General features: G+C 56.7%; 2 protein-coding genes across 3 annotated transcripts in view; one reads left to right on the top strand and one right to left on the bottom strand.

The window, feature by feature from the left end:
• The first annotated feature begins 242 nt into the window (after nucleotides 1–242).
• LOC308067786 (sodium/nucleoside cotransporter 2-like) lies at nucleotides 243–10790 on the top strand. Its single transcript, XM_080397193.1, has 17 exons — nucleotides 243–356; nucleotides 1927–2223; nucleotides 2676–2767; nucleotides 3213–3402; nucleotides 3768–3909; nucleotides 4701–4814; nucleotides 5203–5280; nucleotides 5651–5731; nucleotides 6081–6161; nucleotides 6300–6425; nucleotides 7633–7763; nucleotides 7949–8117; nucleotides 8313–8510; nucleotides 8959–9040; nucleotides 9563–9661; nucleotides 10128–10239; nucleotides 10316–10790. The coding sequence occupies exons 2-17, from the start codon at nucleotides 1988–1990 to the stop codon at nucleotides 10437–10439; spliced, it is 2055 nt and encodes a 684-aa protein (XP_080253319.1). The 5' UTR covers nucleotides 243–356; nucleotides 1927–1987; the 3' UTR covers nucleotides 10440–10790.
• A 144-nt stretch (nucleotides 10791–10934) lies between these two features.
• ALPK3 (alpha kinase 3) overlaps nucleotides 10935–13825 on the bottom strand; it is a 34552-nt gene continuing 31661 nt past the window's right edge. For both annotated transcript variants that reach the window (XM_080397162.1, XM_080397163.1), the window contains 4 exons: nucleotides 13602–13690; nucleotides 13159–13376; nucleotides 12915–12963; nucleotides 10935–12744 (listed from right to left, as the gene is read on the bottom strand). In XM_080397162.1, the coding sequence (XP_080253288.1) occupies nucleotides 12423–12744; nucleotides 12915–12963; nucleotides 13159–13376; nucleotides 13602–13690 (678 nt within the window). In that variant the 3' untranslated portion in view covers nucleotides 10935–12422. The remainder of the gene's footprint in view (nucleotides 12745–12914; nucleotides 12964–13158; nucleotides 13377–13601; nucleotides 13691–13825) is intronic.

Raw genomic sequence — 13825 nt, 5'->3', positions numbered from 1 at the left:
TGATGCGACTTTGCACTGCCACAGCTTTGGCAGCCACGTGTGCCCGACTCTTTTCAGGAATCATTTCCTGGGGCAGGGTAAAGGTTGGATTTCTGCTTTTGCTGTCTTCCCTCAAGGCTCATTTCACCTGGGGGTAGAAGTAATTTGGGCAACTTCTTTTGGGCGGCACAGTGCCCTGCATGGCTGCCCAGCGTGCTCCCCTGTGTGCCCTGATGGCAGCTGGGTGCCCAGATGTGAGCCCTGGGAGGAGCCAGGGCAGCTCCGGCCCTGCAGGGCCCACCCAGCTCTTTGGACTGAGCTGTTAATCAGTAACTGGGGCGCGAGGCAGGGAGCTGCGCAGCTGGTGGGGCTGGCAGGTGAGTGTGGGGGGCCAGTGGGCACCAGCATCGGGGGGAGCCATGGGGCATGAGGCTGTGGGGGGCATGAGGCTGTGGGGGGCATGAGGCTGTGGGGCATGAGGACGTGGGGGTGTGAGGGCGTGGGGTGCAGGGATACAGTGGGGAAGGCGGAGGGGCACGCAGCCACACCGTACCACGAGGCTGTAAGGGGCCACAGGGGACAGCAAGGTGCAAGGGGCATGGCATGGGGAGCGTGGGGCGTGATAGGGTGAGTGGGCATGTGGGAAGCATCCACCTGCTGCCCCACTGATAGCTGTCTGTCCATGTGGCCCCACTTCCAAAGGGTCCTGGAGGGCACGGATCCTGGGGAGGGATGGGGAGAGCCAGGAGCCCTGGGGGTCCCAGCACACTGGGAGGTCCTGGAGGGGTCTCTGAGCGTTGAGGGTGCTGGAGGGGTTGCTGAGCCCAGAGAGGTCCCGGAGGGGTGTACCTGAAATGGTGGTGGGCCTGGGGAGGGGTATCCTCCTGAACCCTGCCAGGGTCTTGGTGAGGGGTCCCTGAGCTCCAGGGGGCACCAGGAGTGCTGACAGCTCTGGAGAAGGTCCTGGGTTCCTACCATGGCCGTGGGTCCCGCCTTGCTGCTGAGGTGCCACAAGCCCAGGGACACACTGCAGGCCGGCACACCTCAGTGGTCCCCCTTGGTGGCTCCGCTAGCCTGTGGAGCCCACCACCATCTTCAGCTGCCATGAGGTCCTGCATTGAGAGGGATGTTCTCTGAAACAACTCACCCCCACTCGTTTCATTTAAGGTTTGGTCACTTCCTTCAGTGGACCCTAAATCTCACACTGCAGGAAGCAGGCAATGACCCTGCTAACTCCACCCACTCCATGCAGACTTCTACGACTCTCCCTCCAAAGCAAGGACAACCCCTTATTCCTTCTGTCCTCACACAGAAGTGGTCCAATGGTCAATCATTGCCTTCTCTGCAACTTCTCTGCTCTTTTCTCATCCTTCTCCAGATATAGGGTGTCCAAGTGGGATGCTCCAAGGGTTCCTGGCCTGGTATAGCACTGATTCTTCTGTCTTTGCTGAACCAGTTCTCCAAGTATGATGCTCCTTTAGGACCAGTCCCCATGCACACTACCACTTCTTCCTACCCATGGCTCCTGCACTGTACTGTTACCAACATGAAAGGACTTTGTTCCTTATCTTAATTGGTTGCACCAACAGCTCTTGATGAGACATGCAGCCAGATTTATTTTTTGCAAAATCCCACTTGCAAAGGGGCTTACGGAGGCTGGTGGCCACAGCCACCAACTTGGAGGAGTACCAGCTCTCCCTGCTGCCTCTAGTCCTCTCCTGTAATTCCTCTGAAGTGCAGAAAAGCAAAGACCTTCCCAGAGAACAAGGAAGTCAGCACACCAGCCCCATGGCTTGAGGACCCCATGGGATGGCCCCTTGATATGCTGGTGCAGGAACTGCTCTGAATCCCTACTGCAAAGGACATTCTCCTCTTGGAGACCCAAAACTGAAAATAGGGGCTGGACATCCATCCTTTCCAGAACTGATCCTGTCTTTCTTTCCCCAGCCAGCACTGGACCCTCACAGTGCTGTTTCTCTAATGCATTGAAGCTGTGGCACTTCTGGAGATGGAAGAAAACCAGATAACCCTGGGCAACCTTGAGAAGGGCGCTGATAACCCAGCTTTCAGCTCCGTAGTAAGTCCCTCCTGCCCCTCCAGTTGGAGTACAGGAGCTGCTCAGGGTGCTCCAGCTAATGGTGTTTTCCAGGGGGAGGAGAGACTCTATGAGGAATGTGATGGTCCATGTGGTGAGAGTGAAGAGGAGAGGAGAGAAGGGGAAGGGAGATTCTCCTCCTACTGCAGGTAGGATAACCCCTTATGTAGGGTATTTCCAGTGGCTGTAGCAAGTCTACAATCCTTGGGCCAGCAATTTTCCTGGAACCAAACCTGATCTGGGAGCAGAATAGGGTTGTATTGACCACACAGGGGAGACAGTGCCTGACGGCTCCATATGGCTTTGTAGGGTGGCAGTGGCAGGTGTCTATCCCCATAGCAGCCACCTAGCGCAAGCCTCCACTCACGGTGCCTGGGGTGTGTGGTGAGGTCTCCCCTGCCATAACAGGCCAGCCCACTCCTCCTGGGAGTGGGCAGCAGAGGTGCTAGAGGCCACGGCACACCCACACCACCATGCTGCTGCCACAGGCTCCCTCTGGGAGGTATGGTTGTGGTCTGGCTCCATTGAATTGGGCTCGGTTGGGTTGATCTTCGGAATCCACCTTCTGTGCCTCTCATCTCCGGCATGTGACTCTCCCCAGGAAGGCCCTACAGCCGGTATCCAAGGCAAAGCACTTCTGCAAGGCTCATGCCAAGGTGTTGAGAAGAGTCATCCTGTGGCTTCTTGGAATAGGTGAGGACTTCTGGCACTGAAGCCTCATCTCCACATCCCTTTGGATGGCTGTGCCCTCAGACTCCAAGCGCTGGGCATGGCCACCCATGTGGAGGTTGTATCTGCTCTCACCAGCCCTACTGTCTGTCACCTCCTCACCCCACCACTCCTGTCCATGAGGACTACCTGCACCTCACTGTCCTCCTTCCCTTTCTCCACCTGCCCAAAGGGTATGCTGTGCCTTTTCTGCTCACTCCATGTGCTCCCAGACAGCCAAAGTGCTGTCACCAATGAGCCTGGCTGCTGGGGTGCTGCTGCCCAAGTCCTCCTCGTGCACAGATGGGACTCAAGGGTGGCCAGGGAAGGACATTTGGAGGAAATGAACCTCACTGTTGGCCCCAGATAGTGTTATGAATCCGTGACCCTATGGCCCTGATGTTTCTGACCCTCAATGTGCCTTCTCCAGCCTACCTGTGCTACTTTATTGCGGCCTGTTGGCTCAATTTCCAGCGAGCCCTTGCCTTGGTTGTCATGACTGCTGTGGTTGTTTTCTTCATCTGTTGGAACCTCTTCAAGAAGCACTGTGGGGCAAAGGTATTGCTGCTCCTCAGCTCTGTTTGGAAACGCTTCCATAAGTTCTGGCCATGGTTGAAATGGTGAGTCAGGAAAAAGCAGGACCAGATCCCCCCCAGTGCCCACATCCCCTCTCCCATGGCTGCCCGGCCAGCATGACCAATGGCCAGTGGCATTGGGCACATGCCCTAGTGCTGTGCAGGTACCTCATGAATGATGAGGCATGGCCCAGCCTGGGCATCACTTAAAAGCCATGGTAGAAAGCTCTTGCTACTCTACCTCTGTAGCGTAATGGCTGTTCACACCCCTTGTTTGTGCCCAAGCCCCAGGTTTCTTTAGATGCATGGACCTTACAGTGGCATCTCCCACACAATTAGCTCCTACCCTTCGTGAGCTGCTCTCCCCATGGTGACATTCTCTCTGTGACAGTCTGTGATTTCCTTTGCAGGCTTCTGTTTGTGGCCCACCTGGGAGGCCTGATTACGTGGCTGGCTTTGAACAACTCCGGAAATCCAGAGCAGCTCATCTCATTAGCTGGCTTCTGCTTTTTGGTGCTGTTCCTGTTTGCCTGCTCCAAGCACCATGGTGAAGTATGTGTTTCGAGTGTAGCTTGGCCATTGGTCCTCTCGCAGGAGGTGGCCATCCAGCAAAGGGGAACAAGTGTTTCCTTCCCACCGGCATCCCCTGACTGCACATTGCTGGAGCTCCCTGGAGGAAGCAGAAGCACAGTAGACATCCTGGGCAGAGCTGGGCACAGCCTGGGGAGCCAAGCTGGTCAGGTGGACAGAGCCCCAAGCCACCTCACTGCTCTCCTTCCCACTGCTCAGCCCATGGCTCCCCCACAGTGCCGCCATCCTGTTCTCTACCATGTCCCTCATAGTGGGTCATACCCAAAGACCCAGCAACAGCCCCATGCCTGAACTTCAGGTGCCTGTGGGTGGAGGGTGGGCCTGAGCTTTGGGTGCCCTGGGTGACTTGGGCAGAAGTGATTGAAGTCCTAGTGGCTTCCAAGCCAACCTCCTTCAATATTTTGGGTAATGCCTCCATTTGCCTCCCCCGAAGGGTTAATGAATAAGAAGTTTTGATCTAGCTGGTCTGTACTACCAGCCAAACCACCAGAAGGTCTCTGTGCTCATCTCTGCCTGGGTGAGCCTGGCAGGGTACATTCCACCAGCCAGTTCCCGAGTCTCACCAACTCACCTTCCTTATCACTGAACTATGTGGGTTTCCGTGACACTTTCTGTTTTAGTGTCCCCATGAGTCTCACCGAGGGCGTGTAATGGCGTTTGCCATGTGCAGCTGTTGAAAGAGCAGGAAGCCAGAGAGGGAAGTCTTTAGACTTTGCTAACATTTCAGTCTCCATTCTGCTCTTGGCCCATAGGTGTCCTGGAGAGCTGTTTTCTGGGGTCTTGGCTTAGAGTTCTTATTTGGACTCTTGGTCCTCCGAACAACCCCCGGCATTCAAGCCTTCCAGTGGCTGGGTGACCAGATCCAGGTACTGTATCTGCTCACCCCAGCCTGTGCTTGCACCCTCCATTTAGACCACCCTGGGATCAGCAAGAAGGGCAGAGGGTGGCATGAGGCGGGGAAGCTGCCGGGACTCGACACTCACAAACATTTTTGTTTGGGACTGGAGAAAAGCCAGCTCTTTCCTGGTTTTCTGCAGCCCAGACCGTTTGGTGCAGTCTCCCTTGCAGGTTGGAGCAGTGCCCTGTGGCTTGGAGACAGCCCACCGGTGTCCCCAGCTTTGGTTTCAGAGGGTCATTCTCTGGCAGGGCAGTGAAGTGAGCTGTGGGTACAGACCCCCTGTGAGGTAGAAGTGAGATGTCAGGGAGAGAGCTGATGGAGCTCACCACCCTATCATGTAACTTCTCCACTTGCAGTTCTTCCTGGGCTACACCACGGCTGGCTCCAGATTCGTCTTTGGAAACACACTCATTGAAGAAGTCTTTGCCTTTCAGGTCAGCTTGGGGAATGGAGTATGGGCAGGGAGAGCCAGAGCCTGGCTTTATACTGCTCTGGCTGCCTTGCTGGGTCCTGGAGAGCATGGAGCTAAACACAGCCAGGATTGCTGCAGCAGAGCTCAAGCAGCTCAAGGATAGGTCTCCCTCAGCTTTGTACCCACCCATGAACCTCCTCAATGCCATGGAGGGTTTGCACTGGTCCTTGTCCCTCCTTCCAGCCTGGCCCAGTGTTGTGACACCCCGGTAGTGTGATCTGGCTATGCAATACCACACCATGCTCACAGGACAGAACATCTTGGTACCCAGGTATACTGAGATGTGTTTCTCAGCTTTCCTTTAACCCTGTGCTCTGGTGCCTTGCCTGCAGGCTCTGCCCATTGTGGTTTTCTTCAGTTGTGTGATGTCCATCCTCTACTACCTTGGTGTCATGCAGTGGCTCATTGTCAAGGTAGGGCCTCACACCTGTTTCTGGGATGGTGCTGGAAAGGAAAAGAACCTGTTGCGTTCTCTGACTACTATGATCGGCTGAGGGAAATCCCAGGAAAATTGGCATGGTACTAGTTTGGGGTGATTTGTCTTGCAAGACAGGACATATCTAAGGAATGGACACAACCCCCCTCTTTCTTGCATGTCCTCCTGAGAAAGCCCAGCCTTTGAGTTGATGTTGCTACCTGGTCTGTGGGTGCTTCCCAAGATCACTTCTCTGCAGCTTGAGGGCCAAACAGTGCCCTGCTTCATGGGGTGGGTGGCTGGGTGCTAGGAGCCTTTGTGAGCATGGTGGCCTTGTCTTTCTCCAGATCTCTTGGCTGCTTCAGGTTTCGATGGGCACCACACCCACTGAGACCCTGAGTGTGGCAGGGAACATCTTCGTGGGACAGGTAAGGTCCTGGGCAGGAGATCCAGCTCCTTAGCCTTTGCAGCTGACCCTGCTCTGGAGGAAGGGTCTTCTCCCTTCCCAGGGGACCTGCAGCCCTGTGTTACCCTATCTAAGGACAACAGGGTTTTCTCTCTTGCAGACTGAAGCCCCGCTGCTCATCCGTCCATACCTTGCAGACATGACCCGTTCAGAAATCCACGCTGTGATGACTGGTGGCTTTTCCACCATTGCAGGCAGTGTGATGGGTGCCTACATATCCTTTGGGGTGAGTGCCTGAGCAGATGTATGCCATGTGTTCCCTGCTATGGGGTCCTGACATGCAAGAACTGTCCTGGACTTGCAGGTGGGAGAAGACCTCCAGCAGGTGCCCCATGGTGCCCTTCCATAAGCAGGGTGAGGGCAGGGTACCTCCACGTCCAGTCTCACCTTTGCTGGCCAGGCCAGAGCCTTGGAGCCCTGCCCAGTAGAATGCACTGCCATGGGACTCTCACCACATGTCCCTGCACAGCAAGCAGGGCAAATCTCACCACAAGGTAATTGAGCCTGGAAGGACCCTCTGGAGGTCTCTGATCTGCCCTCTTGCCCAAGTGAGGTGACAGCAAAGCCCAAGGGGCTGCAGAGGGCCTTGTCCAGGCTGGTGGTGGACATCCCCACGGATGGAGATCTCCCCCCACCTCTCCGGTCCACCCCACAGGTGCCTTGGTCATGGAGAACAGTTTTTTCCTTATATCCAACTCAAATTTCCCCACTGAAACTGTGCTGTTGATTCTCATCCTTTCACTGGGCATCTCCAAGCAGTCTTCCCTGCCATCTCCTTTTAAGTAGTTGGGAACAGCAACTACAACCCCCCCCAGCCCTCTGTTCTCCCAGCCAAACAAGTCCCATCCTCCAGCATCGCCTTGGCACCCCCGGGAATGCCCTCTTCAATTCATCAGTGTCTCAGCCCTGGACACGGTGTCCAGACATGGCCTCATCAGTGCTCTGTAATGGGGAATAAACCTTCCCCTTGACCTGCTGGCTGAGCTCCTGCTATTGAAACATTAATTAGTCTTCTTAAACAGGGAGCCAAGGGTAAAAGGTCAGAGAAATGAGACATTGCCACTCGGGGGGCAGGGCAGGGGTGAGACTGGGTTTGGCTCTTCATCAGCAGGTAGAAGTTCACAATGTTGCACAACCTCTTGCTCTGATACTGATAAAAAGGGACAGGGAAGGGACAAGAACCATCACAATTAGGTCAAATGGCAGGAGAGACTAACACCAGTGTCTCCATCCAGGCGAGCTGCCCTATGTGCTATGGCCAGCTGAGATGGGAAACCCAGGCAATTTTCCCAGCCTGAGCAATTTGAGAGCCCTGAACTGCTCCAAGCATTGCTGGCCAATGCCAGCTGTGTGCAGGGGTGCCCTGGGGTGACACGTCACAGGGGTCAGTCAGCCTTGCAGAGGTGCCCTAGCCAATGGTCTGTGTGTTGCAGATAGATGCAGCATCGCTGATCGCAGCCTCTGTGATGGCTGCACCCTGTGCCCTTGCCATGTCCAAACTCGTCTACCCTGAAGTGGAAGAGTCCAAGTTCAAGGGCAAAGCAAGCATCCACCTCTCCAGTGGGTGAGTGTGAGGAGAGGGATGGTGGAGTCGGAGGGCTGCACATGTCCCGCCAGTGTGGGGAGCCATGGAGACACAAGTGGACATTGTGGGTGGCCCAAAGTTGGGAGAACCTGTGCTGTGCAGACGTCAATGGGCTGAGAGCTGACCTTGCACAGGGGATGCCACTGGGGCCTTTATCCACACAGGGAAGAGCAGAACATCTTGGAAGCTGCAAGCAACGGAGCTGCTGCCTCTGTGGGGCTTGTGGCCAACATTGCAGCCAACCTCATCGCCTTCTTGGCGGTGCTGGAGTTCATCAACACTGCTCTGCACTGGTTTGGGGAGATGGTAGACATCGAGGGACTCTCCTTCCAGGTACCCCCGGGGCAGCTCCATGGTCTGGGCTGCCAGATCCTGCATCACGCCACCTATCTCCACCTTTGCCCACTGCCTTGGTAGGCTGCAGAGACCCTTGCCGGGCGTTTGGCAAATGCTGGCAGGAGGTGTCCAAGCTGGCGGCTATGTGGATGGTCAGCTCTGAATTGCTCCTTTCTGGAATGCTTTCCCCAGCTGATCTGCTCCTACGTCCTCATGCCCGTGGCCTTTCTCATGGGGGCAGACTGGGCAGACTCGCCACTGGTGGCCGAGCTCTTGGGGATCAAGATCTTCCTGAACGAGTTTGTGGCATACCAGCAGCTGGCCACGTACAAGAAGAACCGTCTGTCAGGCCTGGAGGAGTGGGACGGGAGCCGGAAGCAGTGGATATCTGTGAGGGGCACCTGCCACCCTGCCATGCCCAGGGCAGGGGTGCAGTCAACAAAAATGGGGCATGGGACCCGGCTAGGCCAATAGGTGGTGGGCAGGCAGGGGGATCACAGTGTTGGGGGTGGGAGAGCACCTCTGGCCAGCTAGACTTGGATGGTCACTAACTTTGGGTATGGGATCATCCTGAAGGCGTCCGTGAAGCCTTTTCCCATTTATCCTGCTCCCTGGGGCAGATCATGGTGCTACAGGGCTCCCTGTCCCCTCAGCCCAGCCTCTCCCAGGAGCAAGCTACCATCTGCATCCTCGCTCTCAAAAACAGCTGAAGGAGAAAGGATGGAGGGGTGGGGGTGGGGTGGTGTCCTATCTCCATCACATCTGTCTGGGCTGGGAGCTATGACATTGTGCTCAGCTCTGGGTGCAGGCAACTTTCCCCTGCTGCTGTGCCCTCCAGGAAAGAGCCGAGAGCATTGCCACCTTTGCCCTCTGCGGATTCGCCAACCTCAGCTCCATTGGGATCATGATGGGAGGCCTAGGTGAGTGTGACCTGCTTTCTGGGTGTGTGGGCATGATGCAGGGGGATCTGGGCCCAAGGAGCAAGGGCTCAGCTGGGGCAGGAGGAATTTGCTGCCCTCAAGCTCCATGTTCGGTCTCTGCCAATGCACAGATAAGAAACAGGATTTGCATGGTGACAGATGATTTTGCACTGCACCCACGGGCAAGAGCACATGCACATCCCACACGCCCAAACACTACCCAGCCATGGGGCACAGAGCAGACACTCCAGTGCTGAGAGTGCTGGGGGCTCTGGCTGATCACCCATGGGTGCAGGGTGGGCACAGTGCTCTGCCAGCACCCACCACTGCCAGGACAGGCAGACAGCATGCCGGGTGCTGGCTGGGATCACCATGTCCCCTAGACACCAGAGGCTGGGGTGTGCAGGACACTTATCTGGCGGAGCCAGCTGGGGACCCGGGACACATCCCTACCCATCCCCAGCCTGGGACAGAGCCAGAGCAAGACTCTGACTCACCCCAGTCTCTGCTTTGCCCTTGCAGCTTCCATGGCACCCCAACGCAAGGGTGACTTAGCCTCCATCGTGCTGCGAGCCCTGCTGACTGGTGCCTGCGTCTCCATGCTCAATGCCTGCCTGGCAGGTAGGTGCTGGCCCACTGCCAGCAGGGCCGGAAAGAACCAGAGAGGGACAGGCAAAGGGCTGAAGATCCCTGTAAATGCAGGTGCAGGGATGAGGATGGCTGACCTGCCCTCCCCATGACTCTGCCAGAGCCTCCAAACCCTCTGCTCTCCCCACGTGGCTTTGCCAGTGGCTGCCTAAGCCCAGTAACTCTGCTGGGGCCCCTCATCCTCATCTGGGCTGGGGACATATCCAGGGCAGCTTTTGGGCCACTGCACAGTTCCCTGGGGTCACTCCTGCAAACAGAACATGGACACATGGGACCCACAAGCACAGTCCCAGGTACAGAATTTGCAAGGAAGCATAGCTGGCGTATGGGATTTGGCAACAGGGCGGGGTACAGGACCTCCAAACATGCTCATGCTCAGGGCATGGGATTTGCATGCATGGTCCCTGAAGAACCCCAGCCAGGAGACCTTGTCCCCCAGGTCTCCTTCATGTGCCAACGGAGGTGGGCAACTGTGTGACCTTCCTCAGTACTGTCAACTTCAGCTCTACCAGCTACACCATGTACACGTGCTGCAAGCAGCTCTTTGCCAGGTGGGTGTGAAGGTCCTGCCCAGGGAACCAGGTGCTGGGACAGCAGCTCATCCTTACTATGCTTCTCTCCTTCCAGCTCAGTGCTCGTGAACGGGACACTCTCCTTCACAGGAGCCTGGGCCAGTGTGGGGGACAGCATGCTGTGCCTGACGCAATGCTGCAGGCATTACAACCACACATCCTGTGCAGGGACAACCTAGAAATGTGCAGGCAGCTGCCTGGGAACACCAGGGTTTGCTAGACCTGGCCCCAAAGGCAGAAAAAAAACCTAGCAAGAGACCTGTGCATTTAGTCTTCTCCACTCCAGTGATGACTGATAGCCACATGCACCTTGCAACCAGCACCCTTCAGTGCTGGCCCTGTGGACATGAGGGAACTGCTCCCAAATAAATCATGGAAAGCGCCATGTACTTGCCCTCAGGCCCCTGACTGCAGTTGTCCCACATGGCATGAGGTGCTGTGCTCAGGGTGCACCCCACAACAGCAGCTCCCATAGCCAGTGTCTACTGCAGACCCTCGCAAGCCAAGCCTCCACCAGGTCCCAGCTTTAGGGTCCAGCCAAGCCACCCTCTTCTACCCTGTGGGGTGCAGATGGGGGTAAAGCCATTACTTGAAGATGATTCCTTCCCCTGAGCACAAAGCCACCTGTCCTGCTGTGGGTGCATCTTTTCTGCAGGGACCACAGTGCCAGGGAGTAGGCCAGTCCTTTTTGCTTTATTGCACTCGAGAGCACCCATTTGCCAAGGCAGACACATTCTGTACATTGTTATTTTACAATGACCCAACAACAAAGCCCCAGGACCCCAGAGCACACCTTACTCCCAGCTCAGTCCATTCCCTCCTCCACCAGGCTGAACCAAGCCACTGTTTCAGACACCACCATGCTGGATGGCATTGCTGGTGGCCAGCATCCTCCTCCAAAGCCCTAGGAAAGGCCATGCTCTGCAGCAAGATGAAGCAGGCAGTGCCGAGGCTGTTTCCAAGCCTTGCTGCCCACTGCCATGCTCTGCTGGCTGCAGCCTGAGTGAGCTGACAGACACAAGGGAGGCTTGACGCAACACACTGTTTTACTCTCCAGCATGAGCATCAGTGCCTGTCCGTCACTGCCTCCTGCAGCAGGATCTGGAGAAGGTGCTGTTAGTGGCCACCAGGGTATGGCATGTGCCAAGCAAGGGTAATGCTAAGCAAGCATGATCAGGTCATGCTAGGGGGCTGGGCATGGTGGGCAAAGTCTGCAAATGGCAGGTGGGCAAGGAGAGGTGAGCCCTGTGGGCTGGACACCCACATGTGCCAAACCAGTGCCTGACACAGCCAGGAGGTCTCCCCTTGGCCCTGCTCCCAGGCACCCTGTGTGAGGTAGAGCATGCTTAATGGGTGCTGGTCAGCACCCCAGAGCAGCACCGCCACCCTCAGCATCCAGCCAGCAAGGGGGTGGGAGGCTCACCCCAGGGTGCAGGGAAAGCTGGGAGGGCAGGGGTGCAAAATCGCAACCCTGTGCAGCTGCCGGTACAGATGCCAATGACCCACCATGGGACTGGCCTGTACCCCAGAGTCCTACACAACAGCAGCAGGAGCCCTGCAGCTCACCTCTGAACCCCTCTGCAGTAAAACGTTCTAAAAGTGTGCCAGGGCGAATGAGACCACCTGGGTGCTGTTGGGGTTCACATCCCTTGACACAGACCACTGGCAGGGCTTGGCCTGGTCACTTTATGGAGGACAAAGAGGGATGTGAGGTGCTGGGAGCCCGGAGGGCAGCTGGGACTCTCAGTTTGCTGGTGGATGGGGGGAGCCAAGGAGGGTGCCTGGCACCTGCAAAGCCTGAGGGAGCAGGTCTGACAGCCCCCGCCTTAAGGAAGGCAAACAGAGAATTGAGAGAGGAAAGCGAGCCCAAGTGTGGAGGGGTACGTGGCCCCACAGGCTCCACCACCAGCAGCAGCTCTTATGAAGAGGTATTGGTGAGGGGGTCCACACTGCCCACAGCCCCCCTGGGACCCCAGCTGAGCCGCTCACACTAGCACACATCACACAATGCAAGCACTGCAGGCTGGGGTGGGCGCTAAAGGGAGGAGAGTGGCAGCAGTGACTGCTGCCAGGGTCTCCGCTTCCCAGCCTGGTCACGTGCTGCCTCTGGGCTGCTTGGGCTGGGGTCCAGAGTCAGGGGTCCCAGCTGCAGTGGGCTCTGGCTACTGTGGGCGGCCAGACCTGTTGCTCTCTCCTGACCCAGGTTTGGAGGCTGCCAGGGCCTCCCCTGTTTCTGCAGCTCTGCGGGAGCTCTTGGGGCTCACAGCAGCCTTGCGGGTACCCTGGGGACTCGCCAGCCCTTTCTTCTGGAGCTGAGGACTGGACTGGGCAGATTTCCTACCCATGGAGGGGCTCTTGGAGCCCTTGGGCTTGGCTGGCTCCAGCGTCTTCAGGCCCAGGATGCTGCAGTAATGGTTACACTGGTGAGCAGCCACGAATTGCTCCAGCAGGGAGGGAAAACAGCTTTCCTTCAGCCCCTGGTACCTGCCAACACAGCTGTCCTCAGACCTTACTTTGCACCAGGAGATGTCCTGCCAGAGCAGGAAGCCAAGGACAGAGCCCAGCCATGCTCACCACCATGGCCCTTCACCACGTGATTGGCAAAGCTGGGAACAGCCAGGGCCACCCTGCACCAGCAGCTCAGGGTCACTCACCCTTTCAGGTTGGTAGCAATCCGCACATTGGTCATCTTCCAGCCCACTCCTGTAATGAAAGGGAGGACAACTAGTCTCTGCAAGAGAAAACCAGGCACCAGCACCAAGGGCAGGTTATCCTGCTGGGGAGCTGGCTCCATGGCATGTGGGGAAAGAGGCAGAAGGGCAAGGCTGGGGTTTTTTCTCCTCTTACAGGCCAGAGGGTAACAAGGGGCCACGGGAATCAGATGGGAGATCCCTTTACCTTCCATGTCAGTCACGAGGATGTTTCCATTTGTCCACTGGTAGACCCAATGCTGAAAAGTGCAGCATTTGAGCACAATCTCTGAGGTGCCTCGTGCCACCAAGTTGCCATCTCTCTCAGTGACACAGTACTGCTCACAGGGCCCGCCCAAGTCCTCCTCCATTGTGGCATAAGGGATGTTGTTGGCCGGGCGGTAGATCAGATACAGAGGAATTACCCTGTGTGGGAGCATACAGATGGGGTCAGCATCAGCTGCTGAACTCTCCCACTGCAACAAGTGGAGATTCACACCGCAACCCTGGCTTTTGCATTTGCCCCAATACCTCTTCTGTCTGAGGGACATCCCTTTGGGATGTTCCCAGCACCCATGGGGAACTCTCTCACTATGCCCCAGCATGCTCTGCTGGGATGTCAAGCCAGTGGAGCTGCAGCACCTTACTTACTCGGGCACTGCTCCAAAATCAGGTACAGCTCGTGCCTCAGCAGCAAAGATCTTGCAGTACTCACGGCTGGAGTTCTGGATTTTACATTCCTGGAGATGCAAACAGAAGAGTCAGGGACCTGTTTTGTCTTGTACCAATGCCTCCCTGGGACCCTGTGCCTGGCCAGGCATCCCCTGGGCCCACTGCCAGTTGCTTCCCTGTCCTGGTGGTCAAAGGACAAGGGA

Source organism: Falco punctatus, assembly GCF_963210335.1.
Source record: "Falco punctatus genome assembly, chromosome: 7".
NCBI lineage: Eukaryota > Metazoa > Chordata > Aves > Falconiformes > Falconidae > Falco > Falco punctatus.
This window is presented reverse-complemented; position numbering and strand designations above follow the sequence as displayed.